The sequence below is a fragment of the Carassius auratus genome, chromosome 1, assembly GCF_003368295.1.
Source record: "Carassius auratus strain Wakin chromosome 1, ASM336829v1, whole genome shotgun sequence".
Lineage (NCBI taxonomy): Eukaryota > Metazoa > Chordata > Actinopteri > Cypriniformes > Cyprinidae > Carassius > Carassius auratus.
Genome location: NC_039243.1, coordinates 28533974 through 28555439, shown reverse-complemented (window position 1 = coordinate 28555439; position 21466 = coordinate 28533974). Strand labels below are relative to the sequence as shown.

The 21466-nt window shown below is 38.2% G+C and overlaps 1 protein-coding gene across 3 annotated transcripts in view; it reads left to right on the top strand.

Annotated features, from left to right (window-relative positions):
* LOC113106397 (regulating synaptic membrane exocytosis protein 1-like) overlaps nucleotides 1-21357 on the top strand; it is a 74339-nt gene extending 52982 nt beyond the window's left edge. The window contains exons 21-34 of one of the 3 annotated variants that reach the window (XM_026268300.1): nucleotides 2290-2409; nucleotides 3198-3287; nucleotides 4125-4190; nucleotides 4398-4511; nucleotides 4821-4927; nucleotides 6639-6754; nucleotides 6856-7016; nucleotides 7866-8018; nucleotides 15684-15901; nucleotides 19099-19249; nucleotides 19861-19967; nucleotides 20368-20469; nucleotides 20652-20791; nucleotides 20978-21357. In XM_026268300.1, coding sequence (XP_026124085.1) covers nucleotides 2290-2409; nucleotides 3198-3287; nucleotides 4125-4190; nucleotides 4398-4511; nucleotides 4821-4927; nucleotides 6639-6754; nucleotides 6856-7016; nucleotides 7866-8018; nucleotides 15684-15901; nucleotides 19099-19249; nucleotides 19861-19967; nucleotides 20368-20469; nucleotides 20652-20791; nucleotides 20978-21196 — 1864 coding nt within the window. In that variant the 3' untranslated portion in view covers nucleotides 21197-21357. The remainder of the gene's footprint in view (nucleotides 1-2289; nucleotides 2410-3197; nucleotides 3288-4124; nucleotides 4191-4397; nucleotides 4512-4820; nucleotides 4928-6638; nucleotides 6755-6855; nucleotides 7017-7865; nucleotides 8019-15683; nucleotides 15902-19098; nucleotides 19250-19860; nucleotides 19968-20367; nucleotides 20470-20651; nucleotides 20792-20977) is intronic. The other 2 variants (XM_026268281.1, XM_026268291.1) reach the window with 2 other exon arrangements.
* The last annotated feature ends 109 nt before the right edge of the window (nucleotides 21358-21466 follow it).

The following is a 21466-nucleotide window of genomic DNA, read 5'->3' as shown; positions in this document are numbered from 1 at the left end:
TGACTTGATGAGGGGATGACGAGACACATCTGGAACTAATTAAACAATAATCATGACAGGAACGGGAAGGATCAACTGAGGGCAAGTTAGGCACATGTGGAGCAAAACACACACAAACCAAGGAACAGATTCTAACATAACCACCACCCCCCCTCCCGAAAGGCGCGTCCTGCGCCATACAACATCCAACGGGGTGGGGGGAGGGGTGCTCTGGAGGCCTCTAGGAGCAGGGTTCCAGGCAGAAGGCCTCCAGGTCAGCACCCATTCCGGGACCCATGGAAAATCTGGCAGTTTGGGGCACCTTGGCAGATCAGTCAGTCCAGAAGGCCATGGCAGGGCATGCAGAATAGAAAGCCATGGCGGAGCTGCCTCCGAGGCCACAGCCCCAGCCCCCATCCGGGCCTCTATGGCTGGAGCCCTGCTTACCTTAGAACATGAGCCCTCCGTGTGACCCTGGAGTGAGCTCTGGGGCTGGAGATGACACTGGAGTGACCTCTGGGGCTGGAGCTGACACTGGAGTGAGCTCTGGGGCTGGAGATGACACTGGAGTGACCTCTGGGGCTGGAGCTGACACTGGAGTGAGCTCTGGGGCTGGAGCCGACACTGGAGTGAGCTCTGGGGCTGGAGCCGACACTGGAGTGAGCTCTGGGGCTGAAGCCGACACTGGAGTGAGCTATGGGGGTGGAGCCGACACTGGAGTGAGCTCTGGGGGTGGAGACGACACTGGAGTGAGCTCTGGGGCGGGAGCCGACACTGGAGTGAGCTCTGGGGGTGGAGCCGACTCTGGAGTGAGCTCTGGGGGTGGAGCCGACACTGGAGTGAGCTCTGGGGCTGGAGCCGACACTGGAGTGAGCTCTGGGGCGGGAGCCGACACGAGTGAGCTGACGCTGCAGTGAGCTCTGGGGCTGGAGCCGACACTGGAGTGAGCTCTGGGGCTGTAGCCGACACTGGAGTGAGCTCTGGGGCGGGAGCCGACACGAGTGAGCTGACGCTGCAGTGAGCTCTGGGGCTGGAGCCGACACTGGAGTGAGCTCTGGGGCTGTAGCCGACACTGGAGTGAGCTCTGGGGCTGGAGCCAGACACTGGAGTGAGCTCTGGGGCTGGAGCCAGACACTGGAGTGAGCTCTGGGGGTGGAGCCGACACTGGAGTTAGCTCTGGGGGTGGAGACGACACTGGAGTGAGCTGACGCTGCAGTGAGCTCTGGGGCTGGAGCCAGACACTGGAGTGAGCTCTGGGGCTGGAGCCAGACACTGGAGTGAGCTCTGGGGGTGGAGCCGACACTGGAGTGAGCTGACGCTGCAGTGAGCTCTGGGGCTGGAGCCGACACTGGAGTGAGCTCTGCTACTGTGTAGGAATGAGGAGACAAAGGAATGAGGAGACATCGGAGAACATAGAAAACAGGATGTTTTTACAGAGAAACTCAAAATAGGACTCACTATAAATACACAGTACTTGATGAGGGTAGGACAAAACACACCAGGAACTAATAAAACACAATTATCATGACAGGTAGAACCAAATAAGCGCTAGGAAAGCACATGGGGAGCAAAATGCATACAAAACAAGGAACAGAGTCTGACACTTGTTATACACATTTTAAATATTGTTTAACACATTAAACTTTTTTTTTTTATCTCTCATCTCATCATCAGCCAACAAGTATTAATTCTAAAATCATTAATTCACCCAATTCATTCAAACTGGCTGATTCATTCATGAAAGAATTAAGTAACTAATGTCTTTATAAAAGGGCCATTGAATCACCTAATTTGTTCAAACATGCAAAATCATTCATGAACAAATCACTGTGTGTTACTGGAAGACAAAAACTTACACATTCTGTCCTGTATTTAAGGGGGTTGGAGCTGCAACTCTTCAGTATGATATTTAGATTAACTGAATATTACAGCTGACATTTATGTCAGCAAAATAATATATCACAAATTAATTTTAGCATTTAATTCAGTCTAGCAGAGTCTTGAGATATACATAGCTGCAAGCACACCTGTACACAACAGCATGACACCATATATTATCTCTTATTTTCCTATAAAGTACCCAAGAGTGTCCCTTATTGTCCTCTTCTGAAGTTGGCAACCCCAATCAAAGATATGGCTTCTAGATCTAGATATTAAACTGAGAGCATAAGTCATTTCCCTTCTTGTGACATTCACATATGAAAAGCCCATCTCTTCTTTTGCTTCATTTTTTCTTTTGTTGATTTTTACTTTCTTTTTGTGTCTGTTATGCATGATTTTGTTTATTTCTTTGTTTCTTCCCATGCTAAGCTCTACCCTCCCTGCATGCTCAAAGAACAAACCGTCCCGGCGAACAGAGAGGGATAGCGTTATCCCTCTTAGTGCCATTCCACAGCGTGTTCTCAGGTTCACAGATGAGGTCAGCTCTGGGTAAGGCACCCAAAATCCAAACCAGATAACAATCAATAGCAAGTGAGAGGGACAGGGAGCAATTAAAATATTTTGTGTTGTTCTTGAAAAGCCACAAGTATATATGCCTGAGAAATCAAAGCAGCAAACAACTATTAAAATTATAATATGCCTTATCTGTATAATACTGATGGAACCCCCTCCCATATTACTATGTAAAAAAAAAAAAAAAAAAAAAAAAAAAAGTAATATAAAGTTTCATTGCAAAAAGTGTTCAATTTAAAGATATATTTCTACGTGATATTCTACATGGCCCATATAAAGTGTATATATATACCCATATATTTATACCCTTTTTGTTGGTATAAATTGATTCAGGTTGATTCAGCGATATTATATAATATTTTTGACTTTTGATGTCATTTTGATGTAGCCATTTTCAGGTAACCATTTTTTTTCCAGTGTAATATTTGTGCTAAGCAGAGAAAGAGAACAGAACATTTGCAAACTGTCCCATTGGTCATAAAGTGTTATTAAAATTAAACAATAAACCCGTTGCACTCGTTTTATGATTTTAAGGATTTCAAGTGTAAGAACCTTCAAAACACACTGCAAAACACTTGATCTGTTCAGTGGATAAAGGAAACACTGACCCTGCTGTTACTGTAACATTTTGGTTAATAATGTATACTCTATGTTCATTATGATTAATAATGTATTTTCTTTCTTTCTTTCTTTCTTTCTTTCTTTCTTTCTTTCTTTCTTTCTTTCTTTCTTTCTTTCTTTCTTTCTTTCTTTCTTTCTTCCAGTGATCTTCAGCCTTCATTAGACAGAATAAGAAGTGCCAGCACAACTTGTTTAAGACCAGAGTCAAACTTCCACTCACTAGAAAGAGAAAGGTATGTGAAAACATGAGAAATCAGTTGCACTTTATTTTACAGTACGTGTACTAACATGTACTTATAGTGTACTTACAGTGTATTTATCTAAGAAAGTTCTGGTAATACAAGGTAACTGCATGGGGTAGGGTTAGGTTTAGGGTTAGTACCTAGTTATTACATAGTTATTGTAATTACTATAATAAGTACATAGTATGTACATGAGGAACAGGACTGTAAAATAAAGTGCTACCGAGAAATCAGTTCCTACAAGTACACTATTCCTACTCCACAGCCAAACTGTGCCAGGATTTAGTGTCGTAATGTAACATTTCAAAAGTATGGGGTGAAACAGTTAAGACTGCTGAAAGTTCAGTTTTTCATTTTAAAATATATTATAATAGAGGAATCGTTTTATGTAAAAAAAAATAGCTTTATAAAAATATATATATATAGCTTTATAAAATAGTTTTAGATGTCATTTAGTTTGTCACACTAGGCAAATTCCCAAAATGATTTCACATCAAATACCTATGTTTGTTTGTACCAAGCAGACTTAATTCAAATTAATAACTGGTGTGTGGCTTCAAATTGATCAGAAACGTTTAAGATATAATTGGTTAGTAAAGCGTGTGCTTTATGTGTGCGTGCGTGCGTGCGTGTGTGCATGCGTATGTGTGTATGTGCGTATAATTTTAACAATCCTTTTCTGTAACCGTTTCAAAGAAACAAGTCAAAGAAGCATCACCTGGCCTTAAGCTCCATAATGGCTTTCCATTTACCGTCCTGCATTCCTCCTTTTGTTTTTGGTTTTTCCATTCTGTTTGTTTTCTGGATAAGTAATTTTCCATCTCACAGGCATTCTGGCAATTTGGATAGGTCAAGCTGTCAGATAGCTAACAAGAAAACCATTGATGGCGACAGGTGAGATCTCATCTTAACCCTTTAAACATCTCTTCATCACTTATCTGTATTTGTTTTCTATGTCAATTTATGCTTATTCACTATTTTTACCTTCGTTTGTTATTGTTTTACCCATTTCAGATGTATGAATTTGTGTTATTTCATTGCATAATTTACCTTTTTTTTTTTCTTTTGGCCCATGCCCTTTTCTGCCATGGCTGTGTTTAGACTCCAGCCCACCTCTATCCTCAGGGGTGGCAGAGGGAGGAGAGAGTCTCCCCTCAGGCCCTTTGGCCAGACCAACTTAGGGGGTTCCTGCCCTAACTCCCCACGAGCTGACAGGTGCATGCTGGGAGCCCCTCAGAGCTTGGCTGCTCCTGCTTTATTTTGCGAACTACTGCTTACTGCTATAATTTAATAGTTTAAAGACGACAATAAAAAAAATGAATAATCTAACCTCCAAATCTCAAATTTGCTTTCTTGTGCTTCTGTAATCACAGTACATAATGGATTACAATTAAATAACATATTTTAATCACAATTTATTCAGCAGATGCAAAATAGTAATCAGTCCATTTTTCTACTCTACTACAAAGGTATCTTTTTTCCTTTTTTTCCCCTGTCTTTTTTACAAAATCTCTCTCTTCCCAGAGAACTTCCGTATGGTGGACATTATTCTTCGGCAGGAACAACGTCATTAGGGCGCAGGGGCAGACAGCTGCCACAACTCCCTGCAAAGAGCAGCAGTATAGAGCAAGGTAAGGAATTCCCTCTCTCTCTCTCTCTCTCTCTCTCTCTCTCTTCTTTCTAGGTACCTACAAAATATTTCTTTCTAAATACTCACAAATACAGACAGCAGTAATCTGGAATGCTGTTACAATCCAAAATCACACCCAAAACCCATCAATCTGTCCCAGTGCCAGTTGCCTTTATAAATGTCAGATAATCTCATAACTCCTCTATCCATAGTCTTTTTTTCATGTGGTCAACGTTGTTGATCTTTCTACCTTACATCTTTCTGTCTCTTCTCATGCCATATCTCATTCCTTCAACACCATCTTAATGAAGACCATGTCAACAGTAAACCTGAGGAGAAACCTAACTCATTCCATTCTCTGCATTTTGCCCTAGAATTGATCACATGCTTGTCTAATGCCATGTTCCAGGCAACCTGTAACCCGTGTTTTCCCAACCTTATACCCGTGAAAGTGCATTGGTACGGCAGTCAAACCCGTGACTTCCCACCCGTGAACTCGTACTAGATCGATGTACTCAGAGTTTTGAGTTCTGACGTCACATAGCCTGCGAAATAACAATGGCATCCCCTACTGATAATATTGCCTACGGATGCGGTGTTTATGCAAGTGGTACACATTGAAAAAATAATTTTAGGGCAATAAAACATTGCAATAAAATGAATAATCTAACAACAATTCCTTGCGCCAAGGAAGTTTGGCGTGACTTGCCTGGAATGGTACAAAGTCGTGAGTCGTGGTTTGAAGTCGTGACCCACGGGCTCAAAAACCTGCCTGGAACGCAGCATTTAAATCCACAATATCTGGAACATATAGTATAATAATAACTCATAAGTCATTTAATAACTCAAAGAAGTTGGTTATTTGCTTGTCATCCATTTTGTTCCAAAAACAGGCTGACCATCCATTTTGTTCTTGGCCAAAGATGGTTTGCCAACGTGAACCAACTAATGAACAGTTTGGACCTGTTAGAAACCAGTTACTATTGTTCCAAAATGTAGATGTTACAGGCAAAACCATGGTCGATTTTGTGATTTTGGACTTTATTTGCTTCCATAACATGAAAGAAAACATCCAATATACATCCATATATATATATATATATATATATATATATATAAATATGTGTGTGTATATATATATATTCAAGTGTTTATTTTATTATCTGTTTGTATTTGTAGATTTCAGTTACAATGCATAATCTTAAAAAAGCAGCACTTACATATTTGAATCTATATTTTGAAGATTTCACAAAGGGATTTGTTCACAATAACATTCACTTGATTTATATAACATTTTATTCATAAAAACATGTTTCTTCCAGTATTTTCGTATAGTCTATAGTATTTTAATATGTCAAAAAATTCAAACAGGAATATTTGAACCTGGCTTTATCCAATGTGCAGATTTTCTGTTCTGGGAAATATTCAAATATGCACATAATTAGAGAAGTATGTTGATAATCTTTTATTTTTATTTTTATGTCATTCACCTGTAGTGTATTTCCTTATGCTGGATTTTCAAGCAGAGAAAATTATTCATTTCCACCAGAAGTAACATTACAGCAAAAAATACTGTTTGTTCACTGGCAGAGATATCGACTGTTGTCCAAATGTAGTTATTTAATTTTTAATTAACACATTTTTGTGCTATTTAAAATGTCCCCTCTTGCATTTTTTTTTTTAGCTTTTTTCTCCTTTCTGTCTTGATGCAGCTCTAGCAGTGGAAGAGCGGGCTCGTCAGTTGCAGATGAGAGTACATTCCCATCGGCCGGGCTCTTACGCCAGCTCTGGTCATGACCCAGAGGCAGAGCTCAAAAACAGGAGAGATGTGAGTGTTAAACTGCTTTTTAGGTCTCCAACTCGTGTGTCTGGCAGTGCTGTTATGTACTGTATGGCAGGTCGCTAATTCTTTATTCATCGATGGTTTAGATGTATAAGGACCAGAGGAGGAGTTGCGATAACATGTCTGCGAGGTCATCAGACAGTGACATGAGCGATGCATCAGCCATCTCCCATGCCAGCAGTGCCTCACGACTGAGTGCCACCAGCTACATGTCCGTTCAGTCTGAGAGACCACATGGGAGAATCAGGTTAGCCTATCAAGAAACACACGTAACACAACGTAACACACTGCAAGTGTGATAAACTGTTTTTTAAATTAGGATAACTATGAATTGGTAGTGGCCGTTAATTAACTTCATTAGAAAATGCAACCTAATACAAGGTCGTAAAAATGATTGCGTGACCTTCGCTGATATTAACAACACAAGCTACACAAATCAGACATATAAGCTTTTGTCTGTCTCTTTTTATTTTGAATTCAATATAGTACAAGATTATCCTATTAAAGTCAATGTGATAAAAGAGTTGATCTAAAAGTAATTAAAAAGTAGTTACCTAAAATTAGCAGTGTAATAGATGACTACAAGTTGTTTGTTTGTTTGTTTATTTATTTAAAATAAGACTTAGGTCAGAAAGCACACATACTTAATGTGTGTATAGGACATGATAGTAAAAGTTTTTGTACTTTTTACTCTTTTTTTTTCCTCTGTTTAGCGCTCTGCCATTTTTCCTTTTTCTGAAAAAAGAAAAAAAAGAAAAATCATATTTCGTTCCATCACCTCAAAATTAAATTAATTTTCACTTATAAAGCATATCTATTTCCCTCTACAACAATCATATTTCTCCCTAGAAAAAATTTAAAATGATTCTATACAATTCAGCAATTACTCAATTTGGGTAAAAAAAAAATGATGATGTGTGTCCTCAGGTTGTGATATTTCTATTTTTTGTTATTAGTGGTGTGTTGACATTTGCATGCTTCTAACTGTCTGTCTTCTGCATGGCTTGTGACATTTTTATTTTCTGCATGATTTACTTTTCCTGCTATTACGGCTTGTGCTCTATTGCATGCATACATATTGCATTGGGGGTCAAAGGTCGAAGTCGTTGGAGAGTTGTAAAGGAGATGAAAAGAAGGAGAGAAGGATTTCATGGGGGGTGAATGGAACAGACAACAGGAGGAGCCTGGGAAAGAGACGTTTCTCTGAGGAGCTTAAACGCAGACGTCATACGGTGGCTGGAGATGTGAGGTAACATGGACCAGCTCCCCCTGCTCAGGTCTTAACCTTAACCACCACCGAATACAAGTTTATCCTTACCTTACTTTCTTATTGCTGCTGATAGTGCTGATTATTTACATAGATTTTCTGCATTGTGTACCGACAATGCATAGAAAATGACTCAACCACACCGCGCATCTGGACATGTGCACAGGTGTTCTCCAACATTTGATCTTCATTTGATGAATTACTGCTGTACACAGACATCTCTCTTAAATACAGTCCTATTTACCACCTGCATACCATGGTTGTTAATAGTGCAAAACTACATTACATAGAAATAATTTAGTTATGGGTTTTATTCCCATAGAATGCATGAATTGGTAAAAAAGTATACATTGAATGCAATTATGTCACTTCAGATAAAAGCATATAATAAAACCAATAATCTACTGTACATTAATATACATGGAAAATGGGTGGGGGGGATTATTGTTATATTAATTATTAAATGTTTCATAATTCAATAATTTTTTGAATTTTTGACTTATTGGGTAAAAAAGCATTACAATTATATAACAGATACATACTAGATGATATACATTATTTACTGTAGTATATGCTCCTCTGGCTCAGTCTGGTTCTTCTTAAGACCCCCCCCACCCCCCCACACACACACACAACAAAATCAACTACAGTTTTAGTTGTTTTAACTGTGTTACAGTTTTTGTCCTTGCCACAGCTTAAGACATTATGATTATCTTTAAAGATGCTATCAAATCACATAAATTATGAACAGTTCTGTATACAAATAAAAATGATTGTACTTGACTATAGAGGCACTAGAAAAATGGTATGTCCAAAGCGAATAAGCAGAATCAATACATATCATAAACATATCACCAAATGCCTTGAATGGGTTAGAAAAACTTCACAATGATGGTAGGACTATTTTGAGTTGGTATCTTTAATCGGACATTATTTTTGGGAATTGTGAACATTCCATTGATTCTTTTCCTCTCTCTTTTCTGACTCATTTGGGCTTTACTAACCAATTATATCTTCAACGTTTCTGATCAATTTGAAGCCACACACCAGTTATTAATTAGAATTTAGTCTGCTTGGTTCGAACAAATATAGGTATTTGACGTGAAATCATTTTGGGAATTTGTCTAGTGTGACAAACTAAATGACATCTAAAACTATTTTAGAAAGCTACATGTATATATACAGGTGCTGGCCATATAATTAGAATATCATCAAAAAGTTTATTTCACTAATTTCATTCAAAATGGATGTTGTATATTATATTCATTCATTACACACAAAGTGATATATTTCACATTTTTATTTCTTTTAACTTTGATGATTATAACTGACAACTAAGGAAAATCCCAAATTCAGTATCTCAGAAAATTTGAATATCATGAAAAGGTTCAATATTGAAGACACCTGGTGCCACACTCTAATCAGCTAATTAACTCAAAACACCTGCAAAGCCTTTAAATGGTCTCTCCGTCTAGTTCTGCTACACAATCATGAGGAAGACTGCTGACTTGACAGTTGTCCGAAAGACGACCATTGACACCTTGCACAAGGAGGACAAGACACACAAGGTCATTTCAAAAGAGGCTGATTGTTCACAGAGCTCTGTGTCCAAGCACATTAATAGAGAGGCGAAGGAGAGGATTTGGAAACAGAACTCATTCAAAAATGTGGGGGAGATTCACAAAGAGTGGACTGCAGCTGGAGTCAGTGCTTCAAGAACCACTACGCACATACGTATGCAAGAAATGGGTTTCAGCTGTCGCATTCCTTGTGTCAAGCCACTCTTGAACAACAGACAGCGACAGAAGCGTCTATAGACAAAAAGACTGGACTGCTGCTGAGTGGTCCATGTTCTCTGATGAAAGTCAATTTAGCTTTAGCATTTCCTTTGTAAATAAGGGTCCCAGAGTCTTGAGGAAGAGAGGAGAGGCACACAATCCACGTTGCTTGAGGTCCAGTGTAAAGTCTCCACAGTCAGTGATGGTTTGGGGTGCCATGTCATCTGCTGGTGTTGGTCCACTGTGTTTTCTGAGGTCCAAGGTCAACACAATCGTATACCAGGACGTTTAAAGCACTTCATGCTTCCTGCTGCTGACCAACTTTATGGAGATAAAGATTTCATTTTCCAACGGGACTTGGCACCTGCACACAGTGCCAAATCTGCCAGTACCTGGTTTAAGGTATCCCTGTTCTTAATTGGCCAGCAAACTTGCCTGACCTTAACCCCATAGAAAAACTATGGGGTATTGTGAAGAGGAAGATGTGATATGCCAGACCTAAGAATGCAGAAGAGCTGAAGGCCACTATCAGAGCAAACTGGGCTCTCATAACGTCTGAGCAGTGCCACAGACTGATCGACTCCTGCCACGCCGCATTGTTGCAGTAATTCAGGCAAAAGGAAACCCAACTAAGTATTGAGTGCTGTACATGCTCATACTTTTCATGATAATACTTTTCAGTTGGCCAAGATTTCTAAAAATCCTTTCTATGTATTGGTCTTAAGTTACATTCTAATTGTCTGAAATACTGAATTTGGGATTTTTCTTAGTTGTTAGTTCTAATCATCAAAATGAAAAAAAAATAAACATTTGAAATATATCAGTCCGTGTGTAATGAATTAATATAATAAACAAGTTTCACTTTTTTAATGGAATTAGTAAAATAAATCAACTTTTGGATGATATTCTAATTATATGACCAGCAGCTGTGTGTGTGTGTGTGTGTGTGTGTGTGTGTATAATTACAATGCATGCCATTTTTGTAAAAAAATATTTGTTAACCAAAATGTTGTTAAGAATAGTGAAAAACTAAAATGTATTGTCTAAAATATACAGTTTTTCTATTTATTCATATGAATTGTACACTAAAATACTAAAAAATATTTATATATTATTATATATCTTCACTGCAATCATTTTATTATTTAATATATCTTAATTTTACCAAAAAGAGGATTGAACTCTTCATATTATAATTAAATATTTTTCTCTGCTGTCGTATAATGATCCTTTACACTACGTGTAGTTTGAGAGGTTCATTGTGCATGCTGTTTGATTTTTAGGGCCCGAGCACCGATGGTGTGAGGACCCTCTTGTATCTGCTTTGTTTATTATTATTATTATTATTATTATTATTATTATTATTCTTCTTCTTCTTCTTCTCCCGAATGAATCGCATTTTTGAGGGCTTTAACATGCTCAAAAAGTCATGAAACTTTGCACACGCGTCAAACCTGGTGAAAATTTTCGTGTGATATAGGATTCAGAAGAGGGTGTGGCAAAATGGCTCGACAGCGCCACCTATACCAAGAAAATCAACAGCCTTCAAGCTATGTTTCACGTACATGCACGAAAATTGGCACACATATGTAACACACCAATACCTACAAAAAAGACTCTTGGAGCGAAATTCTAAACCCAACAGGAAGTCGGTTATTTTTAATATTATGAGCATTTTTTGTGTAATTTTGGTCATTTCCATGTGTTGTATTTTAACGAACTCCTCCTAGAGATTTCTTCAAATCAACACCAAATTTGGTATGCCTAATCTAAAGGCCTTAGCGATGTTAAATTGCGAAGATCTTGAGTTTTCGTTGAAGGGCGTGTCCGTGGCGGCCTGGCGAATTTCGATGATTCGCCATGAAAAATGAAGTTGCTATAACTCACACATACAATGTCCAATCTGCCCCAAACATCACATGTTTGATGAGACTCCGAACCTGAACAGATTGACATGCCCATATTCAGTTATAGTCATAGCGCCACCTATTGGCAACAGGAAGTGACATATTTTACGCTGCGACGAACTACTCCTACAAATTTTATGACATCAATGTCTTTTTTGTGGTCAGTCTAATCTAAAGGCCTGTGCCATGTTCAGTTGTGAAGATCTTGAATTTTCGTTAAAAGGCTTGTTCATGGCGCCGCAACGAAGTTCGATGTCTCGCCATGGGAATAAAAGATGTTATAACTCAGGCATAAAATGTCCGATCTTCCCCAAACTTCACATGTGTGATAAGAGTCCTGGCCTGAACAGATCTGCAGGCCAATATTCCACTGGGTGTGGCAGAATGGCTCGATAGCGCCACCTATACACTTTAAACGGAGTGCGCCTCGAGCTATGTTTCACGTACATGTACAAAAATTGGTACACACATGTAACACTCCAATACCTACAAAAAAGTCTCTTGGTACGAAATCCGGATCCCAACAGGAAGTCGGTTATTTAGAATTTTCCCTTCAAAATTGGTGTTGTTTTTGCCATTTTCAGGGGTTGTACTTTAACGAACTCCTCCTAGAGATTTATTCAGATCAACACCAAACTTCTTCAATGTAATCTAAAGGCCTTTGTGATGTTAAATTGCGAAGATCTTGAGGTTTCGTTAAAGGGCGTGTCCATGGCAGCCTGCCAAATTTCGATGTTTCGCCATGAAAAAGGACGTTGCTGTAACTCAGACATACAATGTCCAATCTGCCCCAAACTTCACATGTTAGATAAGACTTCTGCCCTTAACAGATCTACATGCCCATTTTCAGTTATAGTCATAGCGCCACCTGCTGGCAACAGGAAGTTACATGTTTTACGCTGCAACAAACTACTCCTAGAATTTTTTTAAGATTAAAGTATTTTTTTTATTCAGTCTAATCTAAAGGCCTGTGCAATGTTAACTTGTGGAGATCTTGAGTTTTTGTTAAAGGGCGTGTACATGGAGCCATGACAAATTTTGATGTCTCGCCACAGCAAGAGAAGTTGTTGTAACTCAGGCATAAAATGTCCAATCCTCCCCAAACCTCACATGTTCGATAAAAGTCCTGCCCTGAACACATCTGAAGGCCAATATTCCATTACAATGATAGCGCCACCTGCTGGCAACAGGAAGATTGGCACATATATGGAATAAACATTCATATATTCTACTTATATTTATGAGTTTAAACGCATATTTCTCACCGTTCACCTATTAACTAAAGCCACTCGCTGCCGGTGAGCCCGGGTGCGAGGGCCCGTTCATCGCTGCTTGCAGCTTTAATGTTTGTTTGTATTCTGCTTCATTTACATGCCACTCTCTGTGTCTTTGTAAATGTGTGTCCTGCAGAGGTGGGTAGAGTACCCAAAAACTTTACTCAAGTAAAAGTAAAAGTAAATCTAGAAATATTTACTCAAGTAAAAGTAAAAGTACTAGTCTTGAATAGTTACTTGAGTAAGAGTAAAAGAGTATCGGATAAAAAATCTACTCAAGTAGTTAGTTACTAGTTACTTTGGGTCATATATACGGTGCCTTTTTTATATAGATATATAGACAAAAAATGTATGTAATGTATGTGTGTGTGTATAAATGTATATATTTCATCAGCCTTTAATCCAATTTATGTAATTTATTATAAAACCCTGTCTGTTTATTTAAGTAACAAATATAGGTGTCATGCCATAACATATTTTTAATACGACTGACTTTATTTTAAATGTGAATTTAACATTGAAAGTTAATGTGATATAAATATTGCTACTAATCTTTCATTGTTCAGAAAGAGAGCAAATAACATTTACATTATTAAACATAATTTTCACTGACAGTCTAGATTTCATTCACTCTCAGAAACTACCATTAAAATCACTGAAACTGTTAACACTGTGAAATCAATATCTTAATTATAGATTCGTACACACATCTGCACTTTGTTGTTTCTGACGAGAGAATTCGGCAGAAAGAGGTATTCAGTAAGTGAGCGAGTGAAGGAAGCACCGGCATTTCAGCGATGACTCATCGGAACACCTCTGATTGGCCATTGCAGTCAAAAGCTCAACAGAACCGTGTGTGATTGGTTAATGCGCAGCGCTGTAAAAACGCGTCTGTCTCTGGCTCAGCGCCAGCAAGCGATCACAGATCTGAATTTAGCAGCTGATGATATGACTTGCTGAACGTACTCGCACTGGTGTGATTGTATTAAAATTAATAAAATCTTAATCGGCTATTCTTTGTCTTTTGGAAGCTGCATTCAACCTGTTATAAGCCACACACGTACAACAAACTAATGTCACAGTGGTATCGTGTACTGTAATCGAATGTAGCCCAAGTTATTACCTGTTAAACAGTAGACAGCACACGCGTTCATCTAATAAGGATCTCCATCGCAAGCAAAGAATAGCCTTTGCAGATTAGCTTTCAATTCAGTGCAGTTCCATAGCCCCGTTTTCAACGCTGCTAATATTCTTAAACGTTACAACTCTGAGTGAACCGCTTCAGAGCTCAGCGCGTGCAGCATGGAACTGAACGACTCAATCAAACTGATTCATGAACCAATTCACTCGTTTGCCAATTGGTTTGATCAAGCCTTTGAACAGAGTTGACTCAAAAGAATGAATCATTCGCGAATGGGCATCGCTCATTGTCCAGAGAAAAGTAGACGGCGCGTTTGGAATAAACTGAAGCATTTATTGCATTAAGATAAAGTAACGAGAGGGGCGTCGCCCACAGTAACGAAGTAAAAGTACAGATTTTTCCCAAAAAATGTACTCAAGTAAGAGTATAAAGTACCCATCTTTAAATATACTCCGAAAAGTATTCGTTACCCCGAAAAATTACTCAAGTAAATGTAACGAAGTAAATGTAACTCGTTACTACCCACCTCTGGTGTCCTGTGTATTGTATTGTCTGTATCAGAGCCCTCTTTGCATGTCTCACCTCATACATCCCATGCTTGAATACTGAGTCAGCACTGGATCCTCCCAAACCAACACCCCTGTCTGCTCACCCCTCTGTCACTACCCTCCAGCCTGTGGAAGAGAGACCCGCCTCCTTACTTCCTATCCCCACCCTATGTCCACCAGCGAGGGGGTTAGGGTGTGGAGATGATGGGGAGAGTGCAACTGGACAGTCCTGCAGTACCTTGAATCCGTCAGAGGGCGCCGACACACGGCAGCTCATCCGAACCCCCAGGGGGCAGCAGAGGACATGGCTGCACTGTCAAAGTGTTCTTGCTCCGTCATAATATTGACAGTTCGAACAACTAACCCGAAAATGTTGCTGTTTAATTAACACAGTTGTTAACTCAAATGTAAATCTAGCAAGATTACACTTTTGAGGCTTTTAGTCGCTATGTGTTCTCTTAAAAATGACCTATATTATAGTGTACTCCTAAAATTAATACACATAAGACAGATAATTCACTTAATACAGACATATATTTTAAAACTGTACAGTCTACTGTATGTCTTCTAAGGAAACAGATCTAAATACTGGTGTGATGTGGAGTGCCGCCCCACTTTTTTAAGTAGAAAATCAAACTTTACAACAGGAAGTAAAACTGTGTTTGTCAAATGATTTTAAGGGGACTGATTTTAACTGGTGTTGACTAGACTTGACTACTCGGGTAGTCGTGGTTCAGGCTAATTATATTATATAGCGAAGCTTTTCATTTTATGCTATATTACTGGTTGGTGAAAAATAAATGAATTGGAAAAAAAACTGCTTTTTTTATTTTGTGCTAATATTAGAATCAGTGATGTTGTTAGTAGAATGTGTTGTTAATACACCTCAAGAAAGAATGAAGCATTTTGAATATAAATTTCAACAGTTAGTGTCTTACCTTTATATACTGTATCAACTAATTTGTCTCAACTGTTCATTTCTCTTTTGCTTGCTTACAGTCATCAAGTCAGAGCCTCATCTGGCCGAAATATGCTGAAGAGCACAAGTGTTAGTGGTGACATCAACACAACAGAGCGAACGGACGGCAGCCAGTCTGACACTGCCCTGGGAACAGTCGGAACCGGAGCAAAAAAGCGTCGCTCCAGTCTCAATTCTCGATTCGTGGCTATCGTGGGAAACCGTCGCAGCCGAAGCACCTCGCAGATCAGTCAAACAGGTTAGTGTCCATAACTACTCCTTTCTGCTGATGTAACCAAAGCCAGCTGGGCATTATGTGTTATATTAAGCAATAATACCAGAGTGCACTAAATAAAAATTCTCATCCTGTTATATTATTCCCTGTTTAAATGATGTGGATAAAAAATGTGATTTTATTAAACACAATATTCAATGTAACATACATTTGTAAACTTGTTCTGACTCAGAGACATTTCTTTTTATTGGTCTAACCTAATGTGGTCAGGCTGATTAAGTCACATAAAATCATATTTTTGACACAGCATGTGCTCATTTAAACAATTTGCCTCTACCTACATTTTTGTCTCCAGAAACATGCCTATACATATAATTCACTGCATTTTCCAGCTGAAATAAACACTAGTGTTAGTAAAACACCAATATCTATTCCTTTAAATAAAAATAAAAAAAGAAAATGGGGCAGGGACAGACTATTGATTAAATAAGACTTATTTTCACAATACTATGTTATGATCTCACAGCATTTTTAACATTATGCATGATTTGTAATCTAATACATTTTCAGAAAATCAACGCGATATGTATGGCTTTTAAGATGTAGTAAACTTAGCAATCAACTGGTCGCAATCAGGGAGGAGAAACACATCATGATAAAAGAGCTCGAAGACTTACAGAAGCCAGTTATAGCTGGATGTTGCCTTAGCAACAGTGTTAATTTTGACACAAAATTTTAATTTAGTTTTAGTCTTAGTCTTTTGACTATAATTCTTTTTAGTTTTAGTCAAGTTTTAGTCATCTGATTTGTTTTAATTTTAGTCTTATTTTAGTCGACTAAAATTGCTTGGTATTTTAGTCGACTAAAATTGCTTGGTATTTTAGTCGACTAAAATAAGACTAAAATCAATAACAGATTTACTAGACAATTTTTTACAGCTGGTATAGGAAACAAACTTAACCAAAATATATAAAACACAAATTCAACTTTATTTCAACACAACTGTGTCTTTATTTCGATTCAAAAGCTTTTATGCAGCAACAAACACTGTCATGATAATGTAAACAATAACTAGCTGCCAATTGACCATCAATAAAAGAAAAATAAAGTTAGGTCCAGGACCTTAAAGCTTACAGCTGAGCTGAACAATAAGTGCATACATTTAAAGTAAATATTTAATAAGTTGGGTGGATAAAAAAAGTAACAAGATTTTATAAGGTATTCATTTGTCTAGCAATATTGTATGTTTTAAATACTACAATATTGCTACATTAGTATGTATAATGATAGGATGTGAACATTCACGCTTCACATGACTAATAAAGAAATATTTGTGATATTGTCAACAAGTAGAACATTATAAAATATACTAAACATTGGTATTAATCAAATGTATGTATCATAATATTACGTATTAGTATTGTGCTCTCATCTAACTGGAAGAAGGGGCTATTTTACAGTACTTTTCAGTTCGTAATATTTAATGCTACAACATCTACGCACTGCAGTCTTCCAATTTTGCTTAGCTCAATAAACAAAAGAACATCGTTGTGAAATTACATTTGAGAAAATGTCCAGGTGGCTCGTCTGTAAATGTCTTTTCAAATTGGTTGTGTTCTTGCCACGAATGAGCGCTCCGCGTGCTTTACAGTTTGTTTTGTTTTGTTCGTCGTCAAACGTGAAGTGAGCTGTGGACATTTTGTCGCTCTTTTAGTCATCACCTCTTCGAATGTCGACTTCCCGGGAGCTCATTTAAAAACTGAAAACCTTCGCTTCACGTCTCAATAAGTCAGGCTCAGATTGGTTCTCTTCTCTCATGCAGTGTCGCCTGTTCCGTTTTGCCGGTTCTTTTGTTCATTCCTCGCATCTCTCCCGTCTGCTGATTTGATTTTCGTCACAGCCTATTTTCGTCCCCTCCTTTATTCATTGACGATAATGTCAATCAATTTAGTCATAGTTTTAGTCTTCATCAGTGCCTTCTATTTTAGTTTTCGTTTAGTTTTCGTCCGCAAAAATATATTCGTGACGAAAATAATGACGAAAATATTTAGTCAACGAAATTAACACTGCTTAGCAAATGTGTTTTCATAGCGCTGTCGGTTAGGTTTATTGATGGTGACACTTTCAAAAGCAATAGAGCATTAACCTTTTAGTGCCAATCACAGGACAACATACAGAACATCTTATAACCAACATAATTTAATTTTTTTTCTTTTGCCACATTCATATTCATCTGTTTTGGGGAAAAAAGTGCTTTTATCACCTTTTTATTGCACATTACAGGCTGAAAGTGTTGGGAAATGTGCAAGAATTAATGTAATATCATTTGCAGAAATGACAGAATAGGCACATTTTGTCCAATGGTCCTTGGACACCAGTCCTTATAAATGTTTTCAAGATTTCTATTTTTAGTATTTTTGCTAGACAACACAAGAGGGCACTCTGTGTTTATGGCACAGCATTTTTAAGCCTACCTTTCCTGTTGCACTTATGCTGAATTCAGAACTGCGTACTAGCATTCTACTCCTATTTCTGCCATATACTGTGAACAAATTAAGAGTAGTATGAGAGTGTGTGGTTCCGAATTCAGCATTTGTCTTGTGTAGTATCTTGCTATGAGTTCAAGTTTATGCTTTAGCTACGGTTTGTCCTCATCAAACATGAACAGCATCTTTTCAAAAGGGCACCTGTGGCCATTTTAGTGCTTTCAGATGTCAGGAAAGACTCTGTATTGTTTGGTATAATACGATTTTTCATCAGGCGACTTTTCTCATTGCCACAGAGCTTGTTCCTTTTGAAAAAGTCTTGAAAGCACATTAGAGGAGTCTGAGAGCTCCGGGGGAACTGCATTTTGTTCTCTCTGTTTTATGTAAGCAGACAAAAAAGGGATTCAGGATGAGGAGACATGCCCTTGTTTTTAAGAGAGATAAAGTGGGGTGGTTAATGCACTCATATACGGTTAGCGTCCATCCCGGTGGGAGCTACAAGCAGAGTCAAATTATTTTGCTGTGTGCTTTTAACATCAAAAAGGATCGTCTGCAGCTTGACCAGAACTGTTTAGGGAGGACATTAATCCAACTCTTTAATAATTTATCATAGAAAATCATGTGAGAGAGAGATCCTGATTTATCTTGTTGTTTTTTTTCTCTCTAAAATGAATGATACAAATTACTCTTAAAAGTCTCTTTTCCTGATTGTTTGTGAAATGTGTTCATCTTCAGAGGCATCCAATAAGAAGTCAAAGGGCAGTCAAGGGACGATCCAGCGCAGTCAGGAGACGGGAATGGCTGTGGAATTACAGAGGAATATGAGTCGTCAACCCAGCCGTGAGTCCAACAACGGAAGCACGAACAGCCACAACTCAGAGGGCAGGTCAGTTTCCTTCTGCTTCCTTAGTAATCACATTTGGCATACTTTAAATATATGCATGACTTTTAAATATATTCCTTCCATGAGAAAAATATGATTTTTTATTTATTTTGTATATTTATTTATTTTGTAAAAGTGCATCGGTGATGCACTTTTCCAAAAGTCTGTTGCATATTATCTAAAAAAAAAAAAAAAAAAAAAAAAACATGGAAAAATTTGTTCGTTATAATTTCATACCAATAGCCAGTTCTTGTAATGTACATGGCTATCCTAAAATAATTTGGAGCATTTCCCTGTTTCTGTATTTACAGGATCCAACATAATTTAACATTTTCATTTTTTTTTTCCTGTTACAAAATGGCCCGTCTTAAAGCAAGATTATTTTTGTCTATAAATAGCTGCCTCTTGAAGTGTTGTTCCTGTTACCCTGACAACAGTCAGTCAATTGCCGTTATGCGTCAAAAAATAAAAAAAGTTAAAGAAAATAAAGTGTATGATCTGTTCAGATTTTAAAAGTCATGTTGTGTATTCCAGCCTTAAATTTCATAATGAAATACTGTAAGTCAGAAAAAACAACACCTGCAGTATTTCATATCAATGTTTGTCTTGGTCAGTCCAATCTTCCCAGCAGTTCGAGTCGAGACTCAGTTCAGTGACTTCCTGGATGGACTGGGCCCTGCTCAATTAGTCGGTCGACAAACCCTTGCGACACCAGCAATTGGTAAGATTTGTTTCAATGTGAAGTCCCTTACAGCATACTATCCTTATCCCATTTGCTGTAAGTTTTAATTCATGATACATAATCATATATGCTATTGATTGTGATTAATTGTATTAATTTAATTAATTGATTGCATATATAAATATTAGTATATCATTTCAGTCATTATTTAAGTGAGATAGACGAATGGAAAGAATTAAGAATTTAGTTCTGATGTGTTATAATTTCTGTACTTGTAATTATACTAAACACCTCAAATTTACAGACGCTATTCACTTACATATTTCAGTAAAAAAGTTTTGCATGAACAATTTGAGTAAATCCGTTAAGCAAATGTACCATTTAAATAACATTTCTAATTTTAGTAATTGGTTTTACTTGCGTATTCTGTGATGTCCAGGTGACATTCAGATTGGCATGGTGAATAAGAAAGGCCAGCTGGAGGTGGAGGTGATAAGAGCACGAGGTCTCATCCAAAAACCAGGGTCCAAATCACTCCCCGGTGAGTCACTTCTGCTCTCTTCTGAACTCGCTGCATGTGATTCAAGCTCCATATGTATCATATTACTCAGCCACCATATAAACTGCATATAAAAAGCAGTCTGATTTATTAGAGCTAGTTTACTGACTAATGCCTGTATACAAGGTTAATATCTGCCTAATTTGATTAATTTTTTTATATAGCTCCATATGTCAAAATCTATCTTCTACACAACGGGGCGTATGTAGCTAAGAAGAAGACAAAAATTGCACGCAAGACACTCGACCCGCTGTACCAGCAAACGCTGCAGTTTGAAGAAAGTCCACAGGATAAAGTGTTACAAGTGAGTCTTGTGGTTTATTAGTCTTTTTTCAACATATAGTCTCAATCTAGTCAGTGAAAATGTCATTGAAGGGCTGCGTGTCTAGTTTTAAACGGATCACATTTGTGAGATTAGATATTATTAACTTTGATTATGTGACTTGAGAGGGCCATCCACTGATGAATCTGATGATTTTCATCCTATCAGGTAATTGTCTGGGGAGATTATGGGCGAATGGACCACAAATCCTTCATGGGAGTCGCACAAATCCTACTAGAGGAGCTGGACCTCTCCAGCAACGTGATTGGCTGGTACAAACTTTTCCCGCCTTCTTCTCTAGTCGACCCAACTCTCGCCTCTCTGACTCGACGTGCTTCTCAGACATCCCTGGACAGTTCGCCGGCACCTGCGGGGGTCCGATCATAGTGGACTAATAATATAAAGCACAATCTGAGAGACAACGGGACAACAATAAGAGCCAGGCAGGAAATGCGATGAAATAACACAAAGCGTTGTTCAAATCTGACAATCACCTCCGTGACATTGTTTTTGTTTTCCTCTTTGTGGGTAGCCCGTGTTCTGGCAAATTTGTTTGTCCTAAACGAAAGCGTTTTTGTTTCTCTCACTGTTTGTTGCGTGAGACTTAGAGCTGTCTATAGCATGTGGAAGCACCGCTTTAGGGCGACATAGAAAGCA